The 20,221-nt window shown below is 39.9% G+C and overlaps 1 protein-coding gene across 1 annotated transcript; it reads left to right on the forward strand.

Annotated features, from left to right (window-relative positions):
• LOC311037482 (uncharacterized protein) lies at positions 1-7,949 on the forward strand. The gene is made up of 2 exons (XM_084046657.1): positions 1-1,640; positions 6,518-7,949. The coding sequence occupies exons 1-2, from the start codon at positions 969-971 to the stop codon at positions 6,617-6,619; spliced, it is 774 nt and encodes a 257-aa protein (XP_083902783.1). The 5' UTR covers positions 1-968; the 3' UTR covers positions 6,620-7,949.
• Positions 7,950-20,221: the final 12,272 nt, after the last annotated feature.

A 20,221-nucleotide genomic window follows, 5' to 3' on the forward strand; every position in this document is an offset into this window, starting at 1 on the left:
GAGCTGACCGGAAGTATCCTAAAATGGCGACCACAACAAAATGCCACGAACGCGATATTTAAGTATTAAAAACAAACGCGTCCACACAGACGCACGCGCATCAAACATAACCTCTTATTTTTAACCGGAGTATGAAACGAGCTAAAATAAGCGGGATTAATTCGGAGCTCCGTGCAGAGTGCAGGCAGCCTGTTTGAGCGCCAGTTGAAGCTAGCCGTTAGCCGTTAGCCGTTACGTCACACGTTTACATCGGATTATATTTGTTGACCGTTGCGATTTCGTGGCTCCCAAAAAATAACGGATTTTGTGCGTTTTGTGTCACGCGTGCACACTGCCCCAGGCCCCAGCCCCTCCAGTGTTATTCAGGGCTAGCCGTTTGCCAGTACACTGTAATGCTATCGAGGCTAGCATCGTAGCCTCTCCGTTAGCCTATTACAGCTGTTCCAAAATTACCCATCAGCCTCTTGGCTTGGTTTAACCTGTAAAGACTGTTTTATTTGTTGTTGTTTTTTATCCTGTATTGTTATTGTTGTTATATTAACGTTTTTGGATATGAATACTAGACTTCATTAATTTATTAGTTGTACATTTTCTATAATATTCACACAACTAATTACATTTATTAAAAAGGTTTTTGAGGATGGGCCGGGGGGCCACACATCTTTCACTGATTTGACTGAAATATTATTACATGCCTTTCATGAATCTTTTTTACGTCTTTTGTTGACTTATTTTTGGGTTGATTTATTTTTTTTACACTAAATATCGTTCTACGTCTATTTTATAACATAACTAAATATTGCGAAATATTGTTAAACATCTTTAATTTTATTCTTACATTAAATATCGTTAAACATCTTTCATCATCCATATATATCAGGTTTTATTTCTCCATTGATTATCCTTACGTTAAATACAGCTGAGCATCTTTAGTTCATTGTGTGGGTTAGTTATTAATCGTGGTCGCCATGGAGAGCCTGTACAAGCGCAAAGTGTTCGCCTCGATGCGAAAGACCCAGGCAGCCGCCGCGTTGAAGAAGCGACAGATCGGCCTCCCTGCGGAGATCCTGGACGACAGCGACGAGGGCTCGTTTGGCAGCTCCACCACCTCCTCCGAACAGTCAAGTGACGAGGAGCAGCTCACCGTCACCAGCGACGAGTCGTCGGAAGACGACGAAGGAGACAGGAAGAAGAAGAAGGCGGCACCAAAGAGGAAGCCCGTGCCCAGGGGCCGGAGCGCAAAGGGCCGCCAGTCTGCCAGCGAGTCGAGTTCAGGCGAGTCGTCGAACTCGGGGAGCTCCTCGCCGCCGCGTGGCCACAGGAAGCGGTCGTTCCTCGGGAAGGACGACGGTGACTCCACGTCGGAGTCCTCCAGTGAGGAGGAGGAGGAGAAGCCAGCAAAAAGGAAGAAGAAAGTGGGGAAGGCTCCGGAGAGTAAGAAGAGGAAGGTGATGAAGCGAATCCAGAAGCCCGATTCAGACTCGGATGGCGAGGACGACGACGAGAGGCGAGAGGGGAAGAAAGCAGATTCAGAGGACGAGGAGGACAAGGAGGTGCAGAAGAGGAGACAGCGCCACGACAACCTGGTGGCGCTGTCCAAAAGGATGAAGTCCCGCTTAGTGAGACGACCAAGGGTCAAGGTGATAACCAAATTTTCTGCCTATACCAATCCAGTACTCACTTTTTCCCTCTAAAAGCTGCAATCCATAACTTTCATGTCCTACCTGGGATTCCAGCCCAGGTCTCCTGTGTGGGAGACCAAATTTAATAACTATAAACAAGCACTCCCTCTCTCTCTCTCTCTCTCTCTCTCTCTCTCTCTATCTCTCACACACACACACACACACACACACACACACACACACACACACACACACACAGATGGCGGGTTTAACCATATATAAGCCTATCCAAACAAATGGACAAAAACACCTTTTCCCCTGAAAGACACCAATGTTGTGATATTCTATGTTGACATAAGCAACACATGAATTTCACATTTACATTTCCACATGCCTCAACGATACATGCGCTCACACACAGACACGTCATCTCGCGGCCATGATTGATAGGCCTACTACAACTATTCTGCATGTTGTGTAATGTTCTGCAGTGTGCCTACTATTTCACGGACGTTCCCAGAATTCAGCGGAAATTTCAGTTTACATTGGAATCCTCCTAGGGCAGTAGTTTTCAACATGTGGGTCGGAACCCCCAGGGGGGCCCCCCACGTGATTTGTGGGGGTCCCCAGGTGACAGTGAAGTGACAATTTGAGGACTTTTAAGACCTTTTTTTAATACCTCAAAAAGAAAGAAAAGAAGAAACACCATCAGTGCATCAAAAGTAATCAACACACTTATAAAACTGGTCAAACATTGGCCAAATTGTCAAATAATATAGGAACGAGGCAAACATTTTGAAAATAGCAGATCTATAAGCTCAACGCCTCGCAAAGCGAGGCGTTGTGAGCTTGTAGATCGGCTATTTTCAAATTGTTTATCTAGAGTCAAACTAAATGTAATGCCTCAACTCCTACATTCCAAGTGCTTATCAAGCTTCGTCCACACTAAGGCTGCAACAACTAATCGATTAATCGATTATTAATCGATTATCAAATTAGTTGCCAACTATTTTGATAATCGATTAATCGATAATCGATTAATCGATAATGGAATATCAATAATATAATAATTAATTCAATGTAAAATTGGCTATTTTATCCAAAATGTAAAAATAAATAAATGATAAAATGTAAAGTAAAGTATACATGATTAGAATATGCTTAAACATTCGACAATTAAGGTCTAATATTACAAAACTACAAATTGATACAAAACCTATATATCCAGTCGTTTTGGGGCATAAACAAAAAGTTGAAGGATAACATTAAGTCTGATAATGATGTACCATGCATGTTCACATCAAGTATACTTTACATTACTTAATACCGTTAAGTGCCCACCTATCCTGTATCCCCTTTTTTTATGAAACATTTGCATTTGTATAGTACTGTACTGTTACCTGTACTGTTACCCTTTAGCCTAAAATATGTTGTTTTTTAATCAAATCAAGGAGTCAGAAGAAGAGAAAAGCTACCATAAGGTGGCTTTTATTTATTTTGATATGTATTTATATATTTTATAGGTAGTAGCCTAATCAGCAGCTGAGCAAAATTGTATAACATGTACTTTTAAATTAATTATTCATCTTTATTGTTAGATAGAACATGCCTAAAACAACCTAAAATCAAAATGATAAGGTAATTGCTTAATAAGTGCGATAATCCGATTAATCGATTAATCGTTAAGATAATCGACCGATTCATCGATTATGAAATTAATCGTTAGTTGCAGCCTTAGTCCACACGTACACGGGTATTTTCATAAACGTAGCTTTTTATATGCGTTTTGGGGGGTTCGTCCACACGCAAACGCGTTTTTGCTCCATGTAAACGCATCTTTTGGAAAACTCCTGCCACAGTGTAGATTTTTAAAAACTCCGGCTATGTGTTCCCGTGTGGACACGGTAAACGGAGTTTTTGCGTTTAACGTTTAACGTTTAGCCGTTGTCGTGTGGACAGAGAGATTTTTTTAAACAGGGCCGTGTAGACGCGGAGGTTTTCTGCGTTTATGAAAATACCCGTGTACGTGTGGACGAAGCCTCAGAGTGGGGGGTCCCCAGTTCAGAAATGATAATTCTTTTGGGGGGTCACGGACTGAAAAGGTTGAGAACCTCTGTCCTATGGTGTCTAAAGTTTTGAGTTAGCAATCAGCGTACTTGGCAATGAGGTGATCCAAAATGCAGATCTTGATCGATTTGCACAACTTGTTACAACTTGAAAAGTTGTAACACAGGTCTGACCAGTGGTGAACAAAGTATATACTCAACTAATGACACGCGGTGCGACACATTGTGAGCTTGCATATCCTGATAGGCTATTTTCATTATATTTGAATTGGGGTGTACAGTAAGCGGTTAATTCATGATATATTTTTGTGAGTTTGTTTCCCAAGAGTCCTTTCCTAGAAATGTAGTGGAGTTAAAGTAGAATATTTCTATTTGAAATGTAGCAGAGTGAAAGAAAAGGAAAAACAAATACAAAAAAGTACGCAAGTGAATGTACTTAGTTCCTGTCCAGCACTGGGTCTGACATATGAGAGGGTGACACACTTCTTCTCACCTGACAGAGCTTCTGTGAAGTCCTGAAGTGGTTTCAGAGAGTCCTCCTGGACCGCCTACAGTCCATGACCTCTGTGTCATATCAGGCAGCGAACAACATGCCTGGACATTTTGTCAGAGTGGACAGGACTTTTGAGAGTTCCAGGACCCTCTCCATCATTTGCTGCCTTGACAAGCCGCTGACAGTTAATCTTACACAGAGAAATGACCCAGTTGATGCGGTTTGTGTCATCCATGCCATGTCCTGTAATACAAAGTCTAACCAAATATCTTTGAAAATATTTTTCATTTTACTGTTATTTAAAGCAGTGGTTCTCAACCTGTGGGTCGGGTCCACACATGATTTTTGGGGGGGCCCCAGATTACAGTGAAGTGACAATTTAAGGACTTTTAAGACCTTTTTAATACCTAAAGAAAATTACCATTACTGCATCAAAAGTAATCAACAAACTGTACTTTAAAAAGTGGTCAAACATTGGTCAAATTGTCAAATAATATTATGGGGAAAAAATTGCCAATCTACAAGCTCACAACGCCTTGCGTTGGGGGGGCGTTCTGAGCTTGTAGATCTGCTATTTTCACTATTTATCTGGGGGTTCCCCAGTTCAAATACGATTATTTTGGGGGGTCACAGCCTGAAAAGGATGAGAACCACTGATTTAAAGAGGCAGATCATCGTCTCTGTTTAGGGACGTTTAAACGTTGCCTGCCTCACCCTCTTGTCAACTCAGAAAATACAATTTGTTTCGGTAAAACGACCAGCCAGACATGTGGAAACAGCTGTATAGATGTGTGCATTCTCAGACGCAGCTGCACTTGAACGCATCCCTGGTATCTTCCATGGACATGGTATGACTACATTGCAAGAGTTTATGGAAATAACTCAATTTAAGTAGTGACAGCTGTGCTGTATTACTGATGCTTCCCCATTTAGCCGTAACGTTTAGAAATAGATTTTCATTATTAGGCATATACTACTACTGTCAGTGGTTTTTACTGCAAACAGTCATTTTTGCTAAGCGTGATCCTTAATAAAAATTACACTCAATAACGGCCAGATGAAGTCAGTGAGCAAAGCAATGATCCTCAGCTACTTCTTCAGTGGCACTGCTTTGACAACATTGCTCCCATTGTCGGAAGTTATTGGCAACCAGTCCCCTTTCGTCAAGTTTCCAGTTTGTAAGGGCATTCTGCAGGGCTTCGGCCATATAGTCTCTGGTGTGATCTTGGGGAAAATAGTAATTTTTGTGAGCCGATCAGTAAGGTTCTGTCAGAGTCTGAACTGTGTATATGTGCTGGTAGTGCTTCTTTTGCAAAGTAGTTGTAACTGGTATCTTGGGTCAAACATGTACAAAGCATATAAAAAAGACCACATAAAACACACATACAATTCACCCCCTCCAGGCTACAAACAAAACAAAACAAAGCAGTGGGACAAAAATTACAAATCAAAACACAATTTTAGACGGATACACCTCTCTTCATCTCTATACAACAGGGACTTCCACATCCAGTTCCCACATCACAAACGGTATCTTAGCCAGACAAAATAAATAAATAAAATAGGGGTCAATGTTTTTAGGCAGCTTTTTAAAGCTTTCTTGTTCCACTTTTGCAACAGGGACGGTATCTTCAACCACTTAACAATGTGGTAGGTCCCGTGTTAGTTATATCGCGCCGTTTTTTTTATAAGGCACCCCCCTGAGGCGAAAGATGTTTTCAACAAGCTTTGTTTCGGGGCAGAAGACCGTGAAGTCTTCACAGATGGAGTTGCAGGCAGCACACACCCTTCGTACTGCGGTTTATTTCACCGTTGCAAATGGTGGAAGAGATTCAGAGAGCTTCCTCTTTTTGTTGCAAAGACGTTTATGGCATTCTCTACGTTATGACATGGCTCTGCCGTTCGTCAAATTTCTTCTTTTTTTTTTAGATCCAAGCCATCTCCAAATGATTAAACCATTGTTTTCCTTTTCACAAACAAGGTCTTCTTTGGAAACGTGAACCGGCACTGTGTTTCATGTTGTGAGTTTGCACTTATGCTCAGAGGGAGGGGGCGGGTTGCGTGCAGTGTGAGAGATGGGATATGTAAACAGTCAAGCTTTATGGGGGAAAAAACAGTATTGTTTGTAAGTATGTAACATGAAATTATGTGGATGTACCTTAAAAAGTCGATATACTGCCTTGTCCTAACTAAAGAGCCTTGGGTCGGATTCAAACGGGGGATATATATATATGTCCCAATAATTATTTTTCTTTTCTTTTTTTTAAACCCTTTAATTGTTTTACTTTTAGTTATTTTTCTTTTGGTAAAAAAATATTATTTTCTTTTCATTTAAGGGCGTCAACCAAGACGGCGATGACGATGACGACAACAACGACGAAGGCGGTCCCCCTGGCGATGACCAGGACACAGAGGAGGCAGGTAAAGGAAGCTCATGATTGGCTGACGGAGAGGGGGACAACCACAGGAAGAGAAGAGAGCGGAAAGGTGGCGGCTGATTTTTTTCATCTTTGACAAATTTCTATATTTAAAATGTTTGTTTTTTTCCTTCCCTTTTTTAATATCCTTTAATTAATCCTGCGCTGGGATTGGTTGTAAATTGTTCTGACATCAGACAGGACGTGATGTCACTAACCTCCACACTGGCAAACGCAGTGACCGTCTACTGAAGGATGTTTTTTTGTAAATTGCTAAACGTGAAGTGATGTCACGCGAAGCAGGAGATTACCGTGCTTCTTTGACAGGACGTGATGTCACTGTTGAGAGGATACATGGACTTTTGAAAGGTTTTGTCCTTGGAAAAAACAGGATATGATGTCACAGTCGAGGTAAACAGTGACTCAACTGTGTAATGACTCGGCTCCCATGTGGATCTGGGACTTCATGTGGCCAGTCTGGGGACATCAGTCATCTGTGACATTTATGACATAATGACTCCATATTTGGGCACGGTTTCAGCCGCATCCGACCGCCTTTCACTTCAATTAATTCAAGCAAAATATTTCAAAAAATACAAAACAGATGTGAAGAAACAAAAAAATGCTTGGAGGTACTTCCTTTGCCTACTGGCAGCATGCACATGAAACTTGACACTGATTGGTCCAGCGGTCTGTGACATTAGCCCCGGACACACACACACACATACACACACACACACACACACACACACACACACACACACACAGACAGACCCTCTTGTAGACGGCTCGCCTCCTACACAGCCAAGGCGTAAAAATAGGAAGTGATGTAAATTCCTGACATGCTTCGCTCATATCTTTCCTGACATGCTTCTCCCTCTCTCTCTCTCTCTCTCTCTCTCTCTCTCTCTCTCTCTCTCTCTCTCCCTCCCCCTCTCTCTCTCCCTCTCTCTCTGTACTTTGTGAAGACTCAGTTTGTAAATAAAGTTTGACTTAATTGGTGAAGAAGTGTGGTTTGTTCGAGCAATATTGCATAAGAGGTTGTGCATTACCACCACATGTTGGCAGAGTTCTGTAAGCATCACTGAAGTGCCAATAATGATGGCAAAGCACGCCCTTGGGTGTAATATTGTGACTAAACTGTTAGCAGCTAAATGGAACATAATAATCAAAAATGTATTCATACTGTGGGGCAAATTAGCTCTCAAAATGCAATGTCTTGCCAGTCTCATCTCCATTTCCTTTGGAAATACATTGTCTGACTGAGACCATTTCTAGTCCCTGTTGAATCAGCCAGCCAGCTTGAGCTTTATGCTTTCTAGAGATTGTGATTTCCCAAACTGAATAAATGCAACACATATGAACACAAAACATGCCTTTTCTTTTTCCTTTCCATGCACAGATATAGCATTTTTAACCCATTCTATACTTTGGCTATTCAAAAATAGCATGATATACAAGCTCATAGCGCGCCATGAGCTTGTAGATCTGCTATTTTTTTTAACCCATTAAGACCTGGAACGCATCTGTGTCACTTTAGATTTCTTTGGCTATCCAAAAATAGCAGATATACAAGCTCATAGCGCGGCACCGAGTGCCGCGCTATGAGCTTGTAGATCTGCTATTTTTGAAAAACCTTGAAAAAAAATGTTTTAGATTTATTTTAAGAATCGCCTCATGGGTTAAATCGCGAAAATGTGTGCAAATCTTCTACCGTACTAATAACAGTACTAGTGATGTTTGTAGTAGTAATAACCATTGAGCTACAGTACAGTAGAACTGGAGAGGCCACAAAAAATCCCCGCCCACTCATTTCAATGGAAGTTGCTCACCCGGCGCATTACTTCCCAGAAGTCTCTCTCCTCCCCAGCAAAATGAGGAACCGTTTAAACACTTAGGCCCCTTTTTTGTTTTTCGGCTAGTCGAAAATAGCCAATCTACTGTAAGCTCACAACAACGTCTTCGTGTAAATAAATCTGCCATTTTGTTTTTACAAATATTCACTTATCCCTCACACAAAATCTATTTACATGGGGTTCCGGGGCCAAATATGTATCAATTTGGGGCTCCTTGGCATGAAAATGTTTGAGAACCACTCAGTGTTCATTTTGTCTACTAAGACTTAAGACTAAAAGACTAAGGTTTTTGATATTTAGTCGACTAGACCAGGGGTCTTCAACGTTTTCAGGCCAAGGACCCCCTAGCTGAGAGAGAGAGAGATGAAGCAGGGACCCCCTCTATATTGTATAAAATTGTGTTTCAGATAAACTTTTGCTGCTCTTTTTTCCCTCTACATATATAACTCTTTGCCAAAAAATAGCCGATCTACAAGCTCACAACACCTCACAGCGCGAGGCGTTGTGAGCTTGTAGATCGGCTATTTTTTGGCTAAAGTTCTCCTCAGAAAAGGGATGCTAGGGTTCAAGTGGTTGATGTAAAACGAAATAATCATATCACACAAATATTTGGGGGACCCCCTGTAGTAACTCCGAAGACCCCCTGGGGTCCCGGACCCCCTGTTGAAGACCTCCGGACTAGACTAAGACTAAGACTAAACATTTTCAGAAGACAGAAAGTAGGACTAAAACTAAATGGTGTGTTATTCAAAAGACTAAGACTAAGACTAAATCAAAATTTGCTGTCAAAATTAACACTGGAAACCATTGGTCTAAAAGTAACATATTGGCACCACTGGTTCTCAGGACCCAAATTGGGTCGTGAGAACCCGTCCTCTCCAGAACCCTGCAGGGGGCTGTAAACTCAGAACAGCCTCAAAGACTTTGTTCAGACTTAAGGAAAAATCCAATTTATTTCTCATCAAACATATCTTAGGGCCGGCTATCCTCGCTGTTATTTGGGTTATGTGTGATCAGATCGGACTTTTGTACATTTAGACATCAATCTATCTCAATTGGTTTGGTTTCTGTGGTAAAGAGTACATAACAACATACTGTAGGCTTGATGGACTACACATTGTACATGCAACCTCTGGATGCAAAAAGACAACAACAAAACGGAAACCGAAAGAAAACCATATACACCCATGAAGAAACCACAAAATGGAGATGTGTCATTTCATCCTCCACACCATATAACTAATCTCTAATCCGGAACTCCCCCATCAGACCAGATGGCAGTGGTGGTAAAATTACTCACATATTTTACATAAGTAAAAGTATCAATACTGCAATGTAGAATACTCTGTTACAAGTAAAGGTCTGGAATTCAAAATGTATTTGAGTAAAAGTACAAAATATTGGTATCAAAATGTACTTAAAAGTATTCATTATGCAGAATGTCCCATTTCACAAGTTTTCAAATGTATAAAACGTATGCAAATCTTAAGAAAAATAGCAGATCTACAAGCTCACAATGCGTCGCATCGCAACGCATTGTGAGCTTGTAGATCTGCTATTTTCAAATGGCCGAAATGTATATAGGGCTGAAGTTGTCGATGCATGTTTTGTAATAATAATCAAAATCTACAAAGTAACTAGTAACAAAAGTTTTTAAATAACTAGTAGTGGAGTAAAAGTACAATATTTGCCTCTGAGATGTAGTGGAGTAGAAGTAAAAGTATTGAAAATTGGAAATAATCCAGCAAAGTAAAACAATCCTCAAAATTGTACCTAAGTAGTAAGTAGGCCTACAGTACTTGAGTAAATGTACCTAGTTACTTTACACCACTGCCAGATGGTACATCAACGCTCTGTGCTGTAATCACGACGCTCATCATAGTGCAGCGAGCGGCGTGATGCCATCCGAAAAGTCATGACTGGTGATGACTGGATCATGTTGTCATCATGAGCTGACTCACAGCTCAGACAAAAATAGGAGGGAGAACACAACAGGTCGTCAGTCAAATAAGACCGTTTATTTAACCCATTAAGACCAGGAACGCATCTGTGTGTGTCATTGTTAGATTTGAGGAAAAAAAAACATGATTTTACACCTTGGCTATTCAAAAATAGCAGCTCTTCAAGCTCATAGCGCGGCACTTAGGTTGTTAGCCTCGGAAACCCATGCCTTTTTGGTTGTAGATCTGCTATTTTCCCCCAAAAAAATGTAACGTGTGCAAATCTGTGAATATATATACTCTTGTAAAGCGAACATTTTTAACTCAAATCTTTGCTTCTAACCCTAACCCTGGAACCAAATATTTTGAGATGAGGGGGATCCCGTGGTCAAATTCATATAATTTTGGGGGTCCTTGACAATTATGAAAAGGTTTGAGAGCCACTGATAGCAACACACATTTTTATTTATTTTTATTTTTAAGACATTTGTAGAATTGACCTCAGATCATGGGTTAACCACACTATTTGGAATCCAGGGGCAAGCACGCACATCCCAAAACAAATTATCGGGTGCTGGACAAGTTAATCAGTGTTGATTTCGTCGACTAAAACTATGACGAAAAATGTTCGTCGACTACCCTTTTTTCACTGACGAAAACTAAATAAAAACTAAGCTACAATGACTAAAACTAAGACTAAATATATTGATAATTTCGTCAACAAATAAAAACTAGACTAAAATGGTAGTGAGGGACGAGTGAAGAAGAGATCCAATAAAACTAAACAAGTAATTTTAAAATAAAGCAGAAAATATCTACAAGCTCACAACCGCGCTGTGAGGTTGTATATAGGCTATAGGCGATATTTTCAGCATGCAACCAAGTGTAAAATCAGCCATTACGACTCCATCAACACCCGCCAAAATACATTTTAGTCGACTAAATCAACTGCAGATTTAGTTACATTACATTACATTACATTACAGTCATTTAGCAGACGCTTTTATCCAAAGCGACTTACAATAAGTGCATTCAACATAGGTAGGGAAACAAAACTACTAATCACTAGAAGTATTAAGTGCATTTTCTGCTAAAACAAGCAACCAAGAGTATACCTAGCGCTAAGGTAAAAGTGCAATATATCAGCTACCTACTTTCTTAAACTGAGACAAATAGCAAAATCAAATGAGCAAGACCTAAAACAAATAAGTGTATCAACTAAACAAGATCCAATAAAACAATACAACAATAAAGCAAGAGTTTGTACAACTAGTTAACAAGTAGGCAAGGCGAAAAGAGTTGACTCTAATCTTATGATATTTATTTAACTAAAACTGGACTAACAGTAAAACATTTCAGATGACTGAAATATGACTAAAACTAAATGGAATATTATTCAAAAGACTATGACTAATACTAAATCAAAATTTGCTGTCAAAATCAACTGTGGACAACAATACGTACATCAGGGAAAGAGGGGAAGTCCGCACACCGTTTAGCTCTCAGTAGAAAATGTATTTTATTTAATAAAATGTTCTACTGGCAGCTAAACGGTGTGCGGACTTCCCCTCTGTCCCTTAACCACACTATTTATGCAATAATAAGTAACTAAAATAATAATAAACTCAGGTCAAAACAAATCTGTGATGTGGAAGTGCATGGGTGAGTGGAAAATAAAGACCATTGATAAATCAAACAAAACAAAGCCAGGAGCACATGTGGGTGTTATACTCATGATAAAATGACACTTTAATTTTTTCTCCCTAAGTCTGGAATGGATGATTTCATAATATCCATAAACATTTCCCATCAGTGCAGTTTTGTTTTGAGATACTTTGATTGTCTCCTTAAAGGAGTAGGCTAGTTCACCCAAAAAATGACTTATTTTCTATCAATTACACACCCCATGAGGCCTTGAATTCATGGAGATGTTTTTGTTTTTGTCGCATCCCTAAGCCAATAAATTGATGACCGGCGGAAAGATGGTAATGTATCCGGTAGGAGACTCAAAGACTCTCCTTTGAGTCTCCTACCGGAGTGACCGCCGGTCATCAATTTATTGGCATAGGAATGCGACAAAAACTAAAAAATCGTCCATGAATTCAAGGCTTCATGGGGTGTGTAATTGATAGAAAATAAGTCATATTTGGGGTGAACTACTCCTTTAATGGGGCAGCAGGGGCTCAGGAATTGTATGTATTAATAGGCTATAATTAATTTTGTAATGTATGTATTGTTATCCAGTGACCTAGGGGCAGAGTCCCCCTAAAGACCTGATCCTAGAATCGCCCCCAGGTCACATTCCAATCATTGAACATCAGTAAAAAGTAAAAACACATGGAGGGCGCTCATGTGGTGGCTGAATATAGCTGTGATCTGATTTGCCAAACAGTGGATGGAGGAGGGCTTTATACAGTAGCCTTCCCTGTAGTGATGGGCGGTCTGATTCTTTTCACACTATCGGTTCATTAGAGTTGTAAATGACATGTAAATGTATTGAACCTTTCGAGTTTTGATACCCTTTCTAAATATATGGTGCCAGTTTCTCTAATAAAGATACGAATTTAAATCGTAATAAACTGATTCTGCATCCTACATGTAGCCTATGTGGGTGCACTACTGTAGACTCAATAATATGTAATATTAATATTACAAACTACGACGTTTGTTGTTCTTTGACGGATCTTTAATCATTCCTTCTTGTTCAGTCTTCTGCCTTTCTGTCATTCAAAGTAGGGCTGCAAGTATTGATTATTTCGATTTATCTTATATATATTCTAAACCAGTGGTTCTCAAACTTTTTCATGTCAAGGACCCCCAAATTGACACTTAGCCCGCGGACCCCCATTTCAAAAGATATGCCAGGGACCCCCATAAGAGAAGATTTTTTACGGCTCTATAGCAGTGATTCTCAACCATTTTAATTTCAAGGACCACCAGTTTGACATGCATTAGAGGCTACGGACCCCCATTTAATGGCATTTATATCACTTGGACCGCAATTTATATTGTAAAATCTATGTCAATTTAACTCTGAGAGTGTACAAATGGAACCAAATGGACCCGTTAGGGTCCATTTGGTTCCATTTGTACACTCTCAGAGTTACAGACCCATAAGGGTCCATTTGGTGCCTAATCTATCATTTAGCTGGGGACCCCCTGGAACTCCCTCAAGGACCCCTGGGGGTCCCCGGACCCCACTTTGAGAACCAACGTTCTAAACAACAATTAGTATTCTATTATTTTATCACAATAATTGATTATCTTCCATTTTTGATTATCTATTAAATACATTTTTCAACATGGTAAACTTCCTCATTCATTTGGCTGTTGAGTCCACTAGATGGCATGCTATTACTATGGGCTGCCCCAAACATCTCTTAAGTGAACTGCTGTCATTCAAATGTTTGGGCTATATGAATAAAATTGAATTAATTAATAGAATACATTGATTCTGTATACATTATTTAAATCACCTCCAAGCTACAGGCGATTTAAATAATGTAGACATTCATTAACTTAAATTATGTGTACAGGCAAGGTAGACTACATTGTTTCTTTTTATTATAGTTTGAATTTATGAATACATTTGTGCAGCTATTTGTGTGTATGTACAGTTTTTTTTAATAGTTTGCCAATTCAGTATTTCTATTTAAATAAATACATTTGAATACTGAATACATTTTATTTCCTCCAGTCTGTCCCCAGGCACTCCCAGGTGATGTGTCTGAATGGCTGGAGAACTGTCACCCTCACCTCAAATGTCACAGTGCCAAACTTATTTCTGGCTTTATCATCCCTGTGCCAAGGCCAAAAATACATTGTAAAAAAAAAAGTGCTCAGGAGCCGAGATACAGCCTTTTTCAGTAAGAAGTTAAACAAGAAGTGAATGGAGCAGCAAATCTTCAAATCATGATATCTTGGGTTCTCACATGACACGTGACAATATGTTGTCACGTGTCACGTGACAACATATTGTTGCTGATTGCAACACAAGGATGCAACCAGTTACACTTTCAAAGGCACCACTCTCTTCACACTGGGTGTGATTTTTATTAACACGAGAGCAATGGCTTCTTTTATTGCATTGCAACTTTCCAGGAATAGAAAGCCTGCAGTTTCTATTAGCTTGGATAGGTTGAAAAATGCTTATGGCACTCCCCATTGCCCTGTCTTACCTGGAGGTGAGTCACTGCTGTCTCCAATTGCTGTTTGTGGACCATTATGCAGCCCAGCCTTCAACACAAGGGCTCCTGCCAAGTTGGACACCAAGCTCAGAGATCTGGGCGGCCTGCACCCGACAATGTGCAGCGGGGCGGGCCTGTCACCAGGTGGTGAGAACGGGCAGCGTGTCCTATCGGATCCACTGAACATGGATGGGCGGCTGTCACCAGGCAGGTGGTGAGAATGGGCCAGCGTCCTATCAAGATCCACTGAACATGGGATGGGAGAGCCCCTCAGGGCTGCGTGCTGAAACAACTATACTTTCCCCCCAGACATTCATACTGATTAACAGGGGTCATCATCGCCATGTTGGCTTGTGATGGATATTTTCTTTTTCAAAATTCCATTTTTGCCACAGACATACAAATTGAGCGGACAATAATATTACCAGAAACACATAAAGAGCTAACCCTGAATGACCATAACAGGTCTGTAACTCTGAGAGTGTACAAATTTCCATTTCGTCACCTTATTAAACTAATGGCCTAAGTCATTTTTTGAGGAAATGATATTTTTGCCTAAGTCAGGTCCTCATGACACTGGCCACCTCTGGTAAAATGGCCCAACTCCTAATTGAAAAGGATCATGCTGTTCACGCCCCTTTTAGTATAATGGCCTAACTCCCTAGTGTGACTTAGGACAAAATAGGCCTTTTGTTTGGCCTAAGTCACTTGTTTTTGTGACTTAAGCCAAATTATTTACTGATTTAGGCCATTTTGTAATTTGTTTTGCTTTTTATTTTGGCCTAAATCAGATTTAATCCTATTTAAACCTATTTCAATCTCTTATGTTACATAACTGACAGACAGTGTTATTTCTATTTAAATAGTCATAATTTGTTATAAACATTTTGGGTGAAATGATTAAGAAATATCATATAGTTTTGTTCTGGATCAGTTTTTTATTTTTCCTGAAAACCTTGAAAAAATGACTTAGGCCATTAGTTTAATAAGGTGACGATTTGTACACTCTCAGAGTTATGGGGGTCCTTGAAAATAAAAAGCTTGAGAACCACTTGTACTAGTGGACTCCTAATGTGTCAAAGAAAATCATTGTCATACATATTGTGAGGAAAACCTGGAGACCGACATTCAATAATTGGGTCTTATGATCAAAATGAGAACATTATAATGTATTAAAAAAATTACCAGGGACAAGGACAGGTCTTGCCACGGACACATGTGTAACCCTAACCCTAACGGACATATTGATGACCCCTGCTGATTAATGGTCAGACCCAGAAAAAGAAAACATCATTAAAATATATATTTTTCAGATGACTAAAATATGATTAAAACTAAATGGAATTGTATTCAAAAGACTATGACTAAAACTAAGTCAAAATGTGCTGTCAAAATCAACACTGCAGTGCTCCCATGGGTGACACAGGAGCATCACTTGGCACCTTCCCCCATAACGGATACTAGCATGCTGTGTCATGTGGCTGTCATGTGGCTGTGGCAGTATAATCCCAGCATCTTTCAGCACAGACTTCATCACCTGAGCGATGATGGGCCTGATGATACTGATGAGCTCATCTCTGAGCTCATATCTGTCTGTATTTGACACTTCTTTTTTTTTCCCCCTCCGTTCATATTTGTATCTATAATATCTATATAAATGTGTGGGTACCTTGAATGGAAAATATTGTCACCCTCTGTTTTACGTCTGTTAACTTGTGATTTGACAAATTAAGTTGAATTTGAAGTTGCAGTGTAGTGTATCGAGTGTGTGCGTGTGTGTGCGTGCGTGCGTTGGTGGGTCAACCCCTGCTGTTGGGTGTCACAGATCTTCAGAGAAAGCAACATTCCCTTTCATGCCAGCTTTAGGCTGTTGACCCTTATATGTGAAAATAACACCTACTGTATACAGTCACAGCAGGGACTGTCGCACAGGAAGCCTGTGATACTCAAACAGGCCTAATGCTGATGCAACACCTTGTCAGATCCATATGGTGCTGACCACGGCAGCACCATATGGATCTCATGACATCGGGGCTTACATGGGTGCTCAGCTTTTATAACAGACAACCCATCCCTCCCGTGTATATCATTGTATGTTACTGTACAGATGTTTCACACTTTATAGCATTTTGCACAGTTGTATTTTTCACAATTAATCATGATTTTAAGTATTTATCGAATGATAATCATGAGGGGCAAGTGCAATGTGTAATATATATATATATATGAGCGCAAGAGACCAAGTGAAATATGTATGAGAGGTGCAATATGGGTAATGCTAAGTAACTATTGAAAGCTTAACATGTACCAAGTGGTGCTGTTCTGTGGCCAGTGTAATTGGGCTGGACTAAGTCCGAATGGCAGAGGGGGGTTGTGATATACATTTGTAATTGTAAGGATATTGTGGTAACGTTGTAGTAGTGTGAAGGATTTATATTCACTGCTTGTTCATTGAAAGTTTTAAGATGTATGTGGGTTATGTATTTATTGTATGTTTATTTATATATGTCTATATCTAGAAAACCCCCTTTACATGGTGCAGTCCAAGCTCATTACCTCAGCTGGGGTATAAATGGCTGCCAGTGACAACAGGTAAGAGTTATAAGAGCAGAGCAGAGCCAAACACCACCAGTGCCAAGGGTGCTGAACGTGGTTCCATTTGTATCATTCTTGTCTTGTGGTGATGAATACACCTTCGGGTTAAAACCTACTCACGGCCTCCGTAATTTTTCCAGCCGCAAGTCGGGCATTATCACACTGTATATTATTGTACATGTCCTTAAATGTCTCGATAAATTGAATACACAGGACCACAATGGAAACGAGCCCTCTTTTTAGCATTGTTGTCAAACCTTTTCTTATCAAGGTCCATTATTTATTCGACATTTGAGCCACAGACCACCACCGTTTGATGAGATTTAGCCTCGCAGACCCAAAACTTAGAATATCGTGTTGTCATTGGATGAGATTTTGTCCACGATTCACTGTGAAAATGGTATCTTCAATTTCCCATCACCCCAACACATTAAACCTTAGAATTTGCCAATACCTGCCATCATGGTGTTGAACTTGGCAACATAGTGCTCCCAGGTGACACAGGAGCATCACTTGGCACCTTCCCCCATAACAGATGCTACTGCTGTGTCAGTAAAGGGCAGTGGCTGCTGTGGCAGTAATCCCAGCATCTTTCAGTACAGACTTCATTACCTGAGCGATGGGCCTTGATGACACTGCTCCTGGTGATGAGCTCATCTTCTCCGGCCATGGGAACAATACTAAGGAATGTTGGCACGATCAATCTGAATCCATAAATGTCAAAGACCAAATCACAGATACATTTGGCCTGTGTTAACCAGGCCCACCGCAGCCAATAACCACAACCGCCTTTTCAGGCACACATCACTGAGACCACTGGCAGCTCTACTCAGCTTAGCCTCTGCCTCTTCACTGAGCTTACAGATCTAATATAAACCCTCTGGACGTGTAGGACTTAATCCCCTGGATCAAGCATCCTTCTGAAGGTATATAGATAGACAATTGGTTGATTGAGGTTGACCACAGGCAGTGGTGGAAGGTAACTTAAGTACATTTACTCAAGTACTGTACTCAAGTACAATTCAGTCAGATAACTCACGAATAGATTGAACCAATATTATAGACCGAATATATTGAACCAATATTATAGAATGAGAATACAAGTGTGGATGTAATATTTTATCTTGGGTGTTCAGGCTCTGCTACATTTTTCTCCCTGCTCAGCACAATTTAGACAACCATCATTAACCATTAAGAGCAGGGAGAACAATTATTTGAAAACTTTAGTCACTAGTTACTTTATAGATTTAGATTATTATTACAAAACATACATTAACCACTTCAGCCCTATTTAAACTTTGGCCATTTGAAAATAGCCGATCCGATCTACAAGCACACAACACGTCACATCGCATGTCTGCTATTTTTAAAATATGATGAATACATTTTAGGCATGATAACTTGTGAAACGGGACATTCTGCATAATGAGTACATTTACTTTCGGTACTTTAAGTATATTTTGATGCCAATACTTTTGTACTTTTACTCAAGTAAATTTTGATTACCGGACTTTTTACTTGTAACAGTCCAGTCTTGTAACAGTACTACATTGCAGTATTGATTGATACGTTTACATAAGTAAAAAAGTTTGAGTACTTTTTCCACCACAGGCTGAGACAGTGCTAAATGCCGGTTGGCATGCCAACAGACTGGAAACAGCCACGGGCCAGGGCAGTGATTAATGAACACTACCCTCACTACAGTAATGGAGTCCTCCACAGAGTTATCCCACCTACAGATACACTCATCAGGCAGCGTCAAAGGACTTGTTAAAGGTGACTCCAGTAATCCATCATGGTGCTGACCAGCCCCTCGGAACAGCTGCTGGAAAAATCACTCATTGGCATGGCAGCTCCAGTGGTGTAAAAAGTACACAACTTTTTTACTTAAGTAAAAGTACTCATTATGCAGAAATGTCCCATTTCAAGTTTTCAAAATACAGAAATCTTTTGAAAATAGCAGATCTACGAGCTTGTAGATCTGCTATTTTCAAATAGCCAAAATATATACAGACCGGTTAATGCTGTTTAGTAAAGCTAAATCTAAAAAGTAACTAGCAACTAAAGTTTTCAAATAATTGTAGTAGAGTAAAAGTACAATATTTTAGTATTGAAAGTATTGAAATTGGAAATACTCCACTAACGTAAAAAATACCTCAAAATTGTTCTTAAAGGGTAAGACCACTTTAGTAGAGGTTTGGGTTGTGTAGTTACCTTGCCATGATGTAACTCCAAAGGTGGACAAGAAATAAAAAATAATTGCTCCATTGATTAGAAATTGATAATTCAAAATATGCTCCTCATTGACTTACATTGTACGGTAAAACAGCTCTCAAAGTCACTCTTTTAGCACATAAATGAACCCAAACATAGCTGATTCAGACAATATAGAACATCACCAAACCCAGTACTGTTTTTTTTTTTAATAAAAATGTCAACTTCCTGTTGATTTTACTATTTGAAGATCTGGATCCGGATCCGCCGATCCAGTCCGGGTTTTCTACTTATTAAAAATGGCAAAATCAACAGGAAGTTTACATTTTTATTTAAAAAGAAAACAGTACTGGGTTTGGTGATGTTCTATATTGTCTGAATCAACTTTGTTTGCGTTCGTTTTTGTGCTAAAAGAGTGACTTTGAGAGCAGTTTTACCGTACAATGTAAGTCAATGAGGAGCATATTTTGAATTATCAATTTCTAATCAATGGAGCAATTATTTTTGATTTCTTGCCCACCTTTGGAGTTACATCATGGCAAGGTAACTACACAACCCAAACCTCTACCAAAGTGGTCTTACCCTTTAAGTACAGTACTTAGTAGTAAATGTACTTAGTTACTTTACACCACTGGTCAGCTCACTAAATTGCAGAATGGTTGGATCGGCGTGAATGGATGGCTTGTTGCTGGGTAGACTCTAGCTGGGCACCACCACGCTGGTGCGTGCCACTAAAACAGGCTGTTATGACTAATCTGCTTCACTTCAACAGTGTAATCATATTCCCCAGATTCCCCATCAGTAATAAGTTGCATAGACGGAGGGATAGAC

Source organism: Gymnoscopelus microlampas (assembly GCF_963454915.1).
Source record: "Gymnoscopelus microlampas genome assembly, chromosome: 21".
Taxonomy (NCBI): domain Eukaryota; kingdom Metazoa; phylum Chordata; class Actinopteri; order Myctophiformes; family Myctophidae; genus Gymnoscopelus; species Gymnoscopelus microlampas.

Coding starts and splice junctions, on each gene's coding strand:
- LOC311037482 (XM_084046657.1), top strand. CDS start 969: ATGGAGAGCCTGTACAAGCGCAAAGTGTTCGCCTCGATGCGAAAGACC. Junction 1,641..6,517: donor TGAGACGACCAAGGGTCAAG/GTGATAACCAAA, acceptor TTTTCATTTAAG/GGCGTCAACCAAGACGGCGA.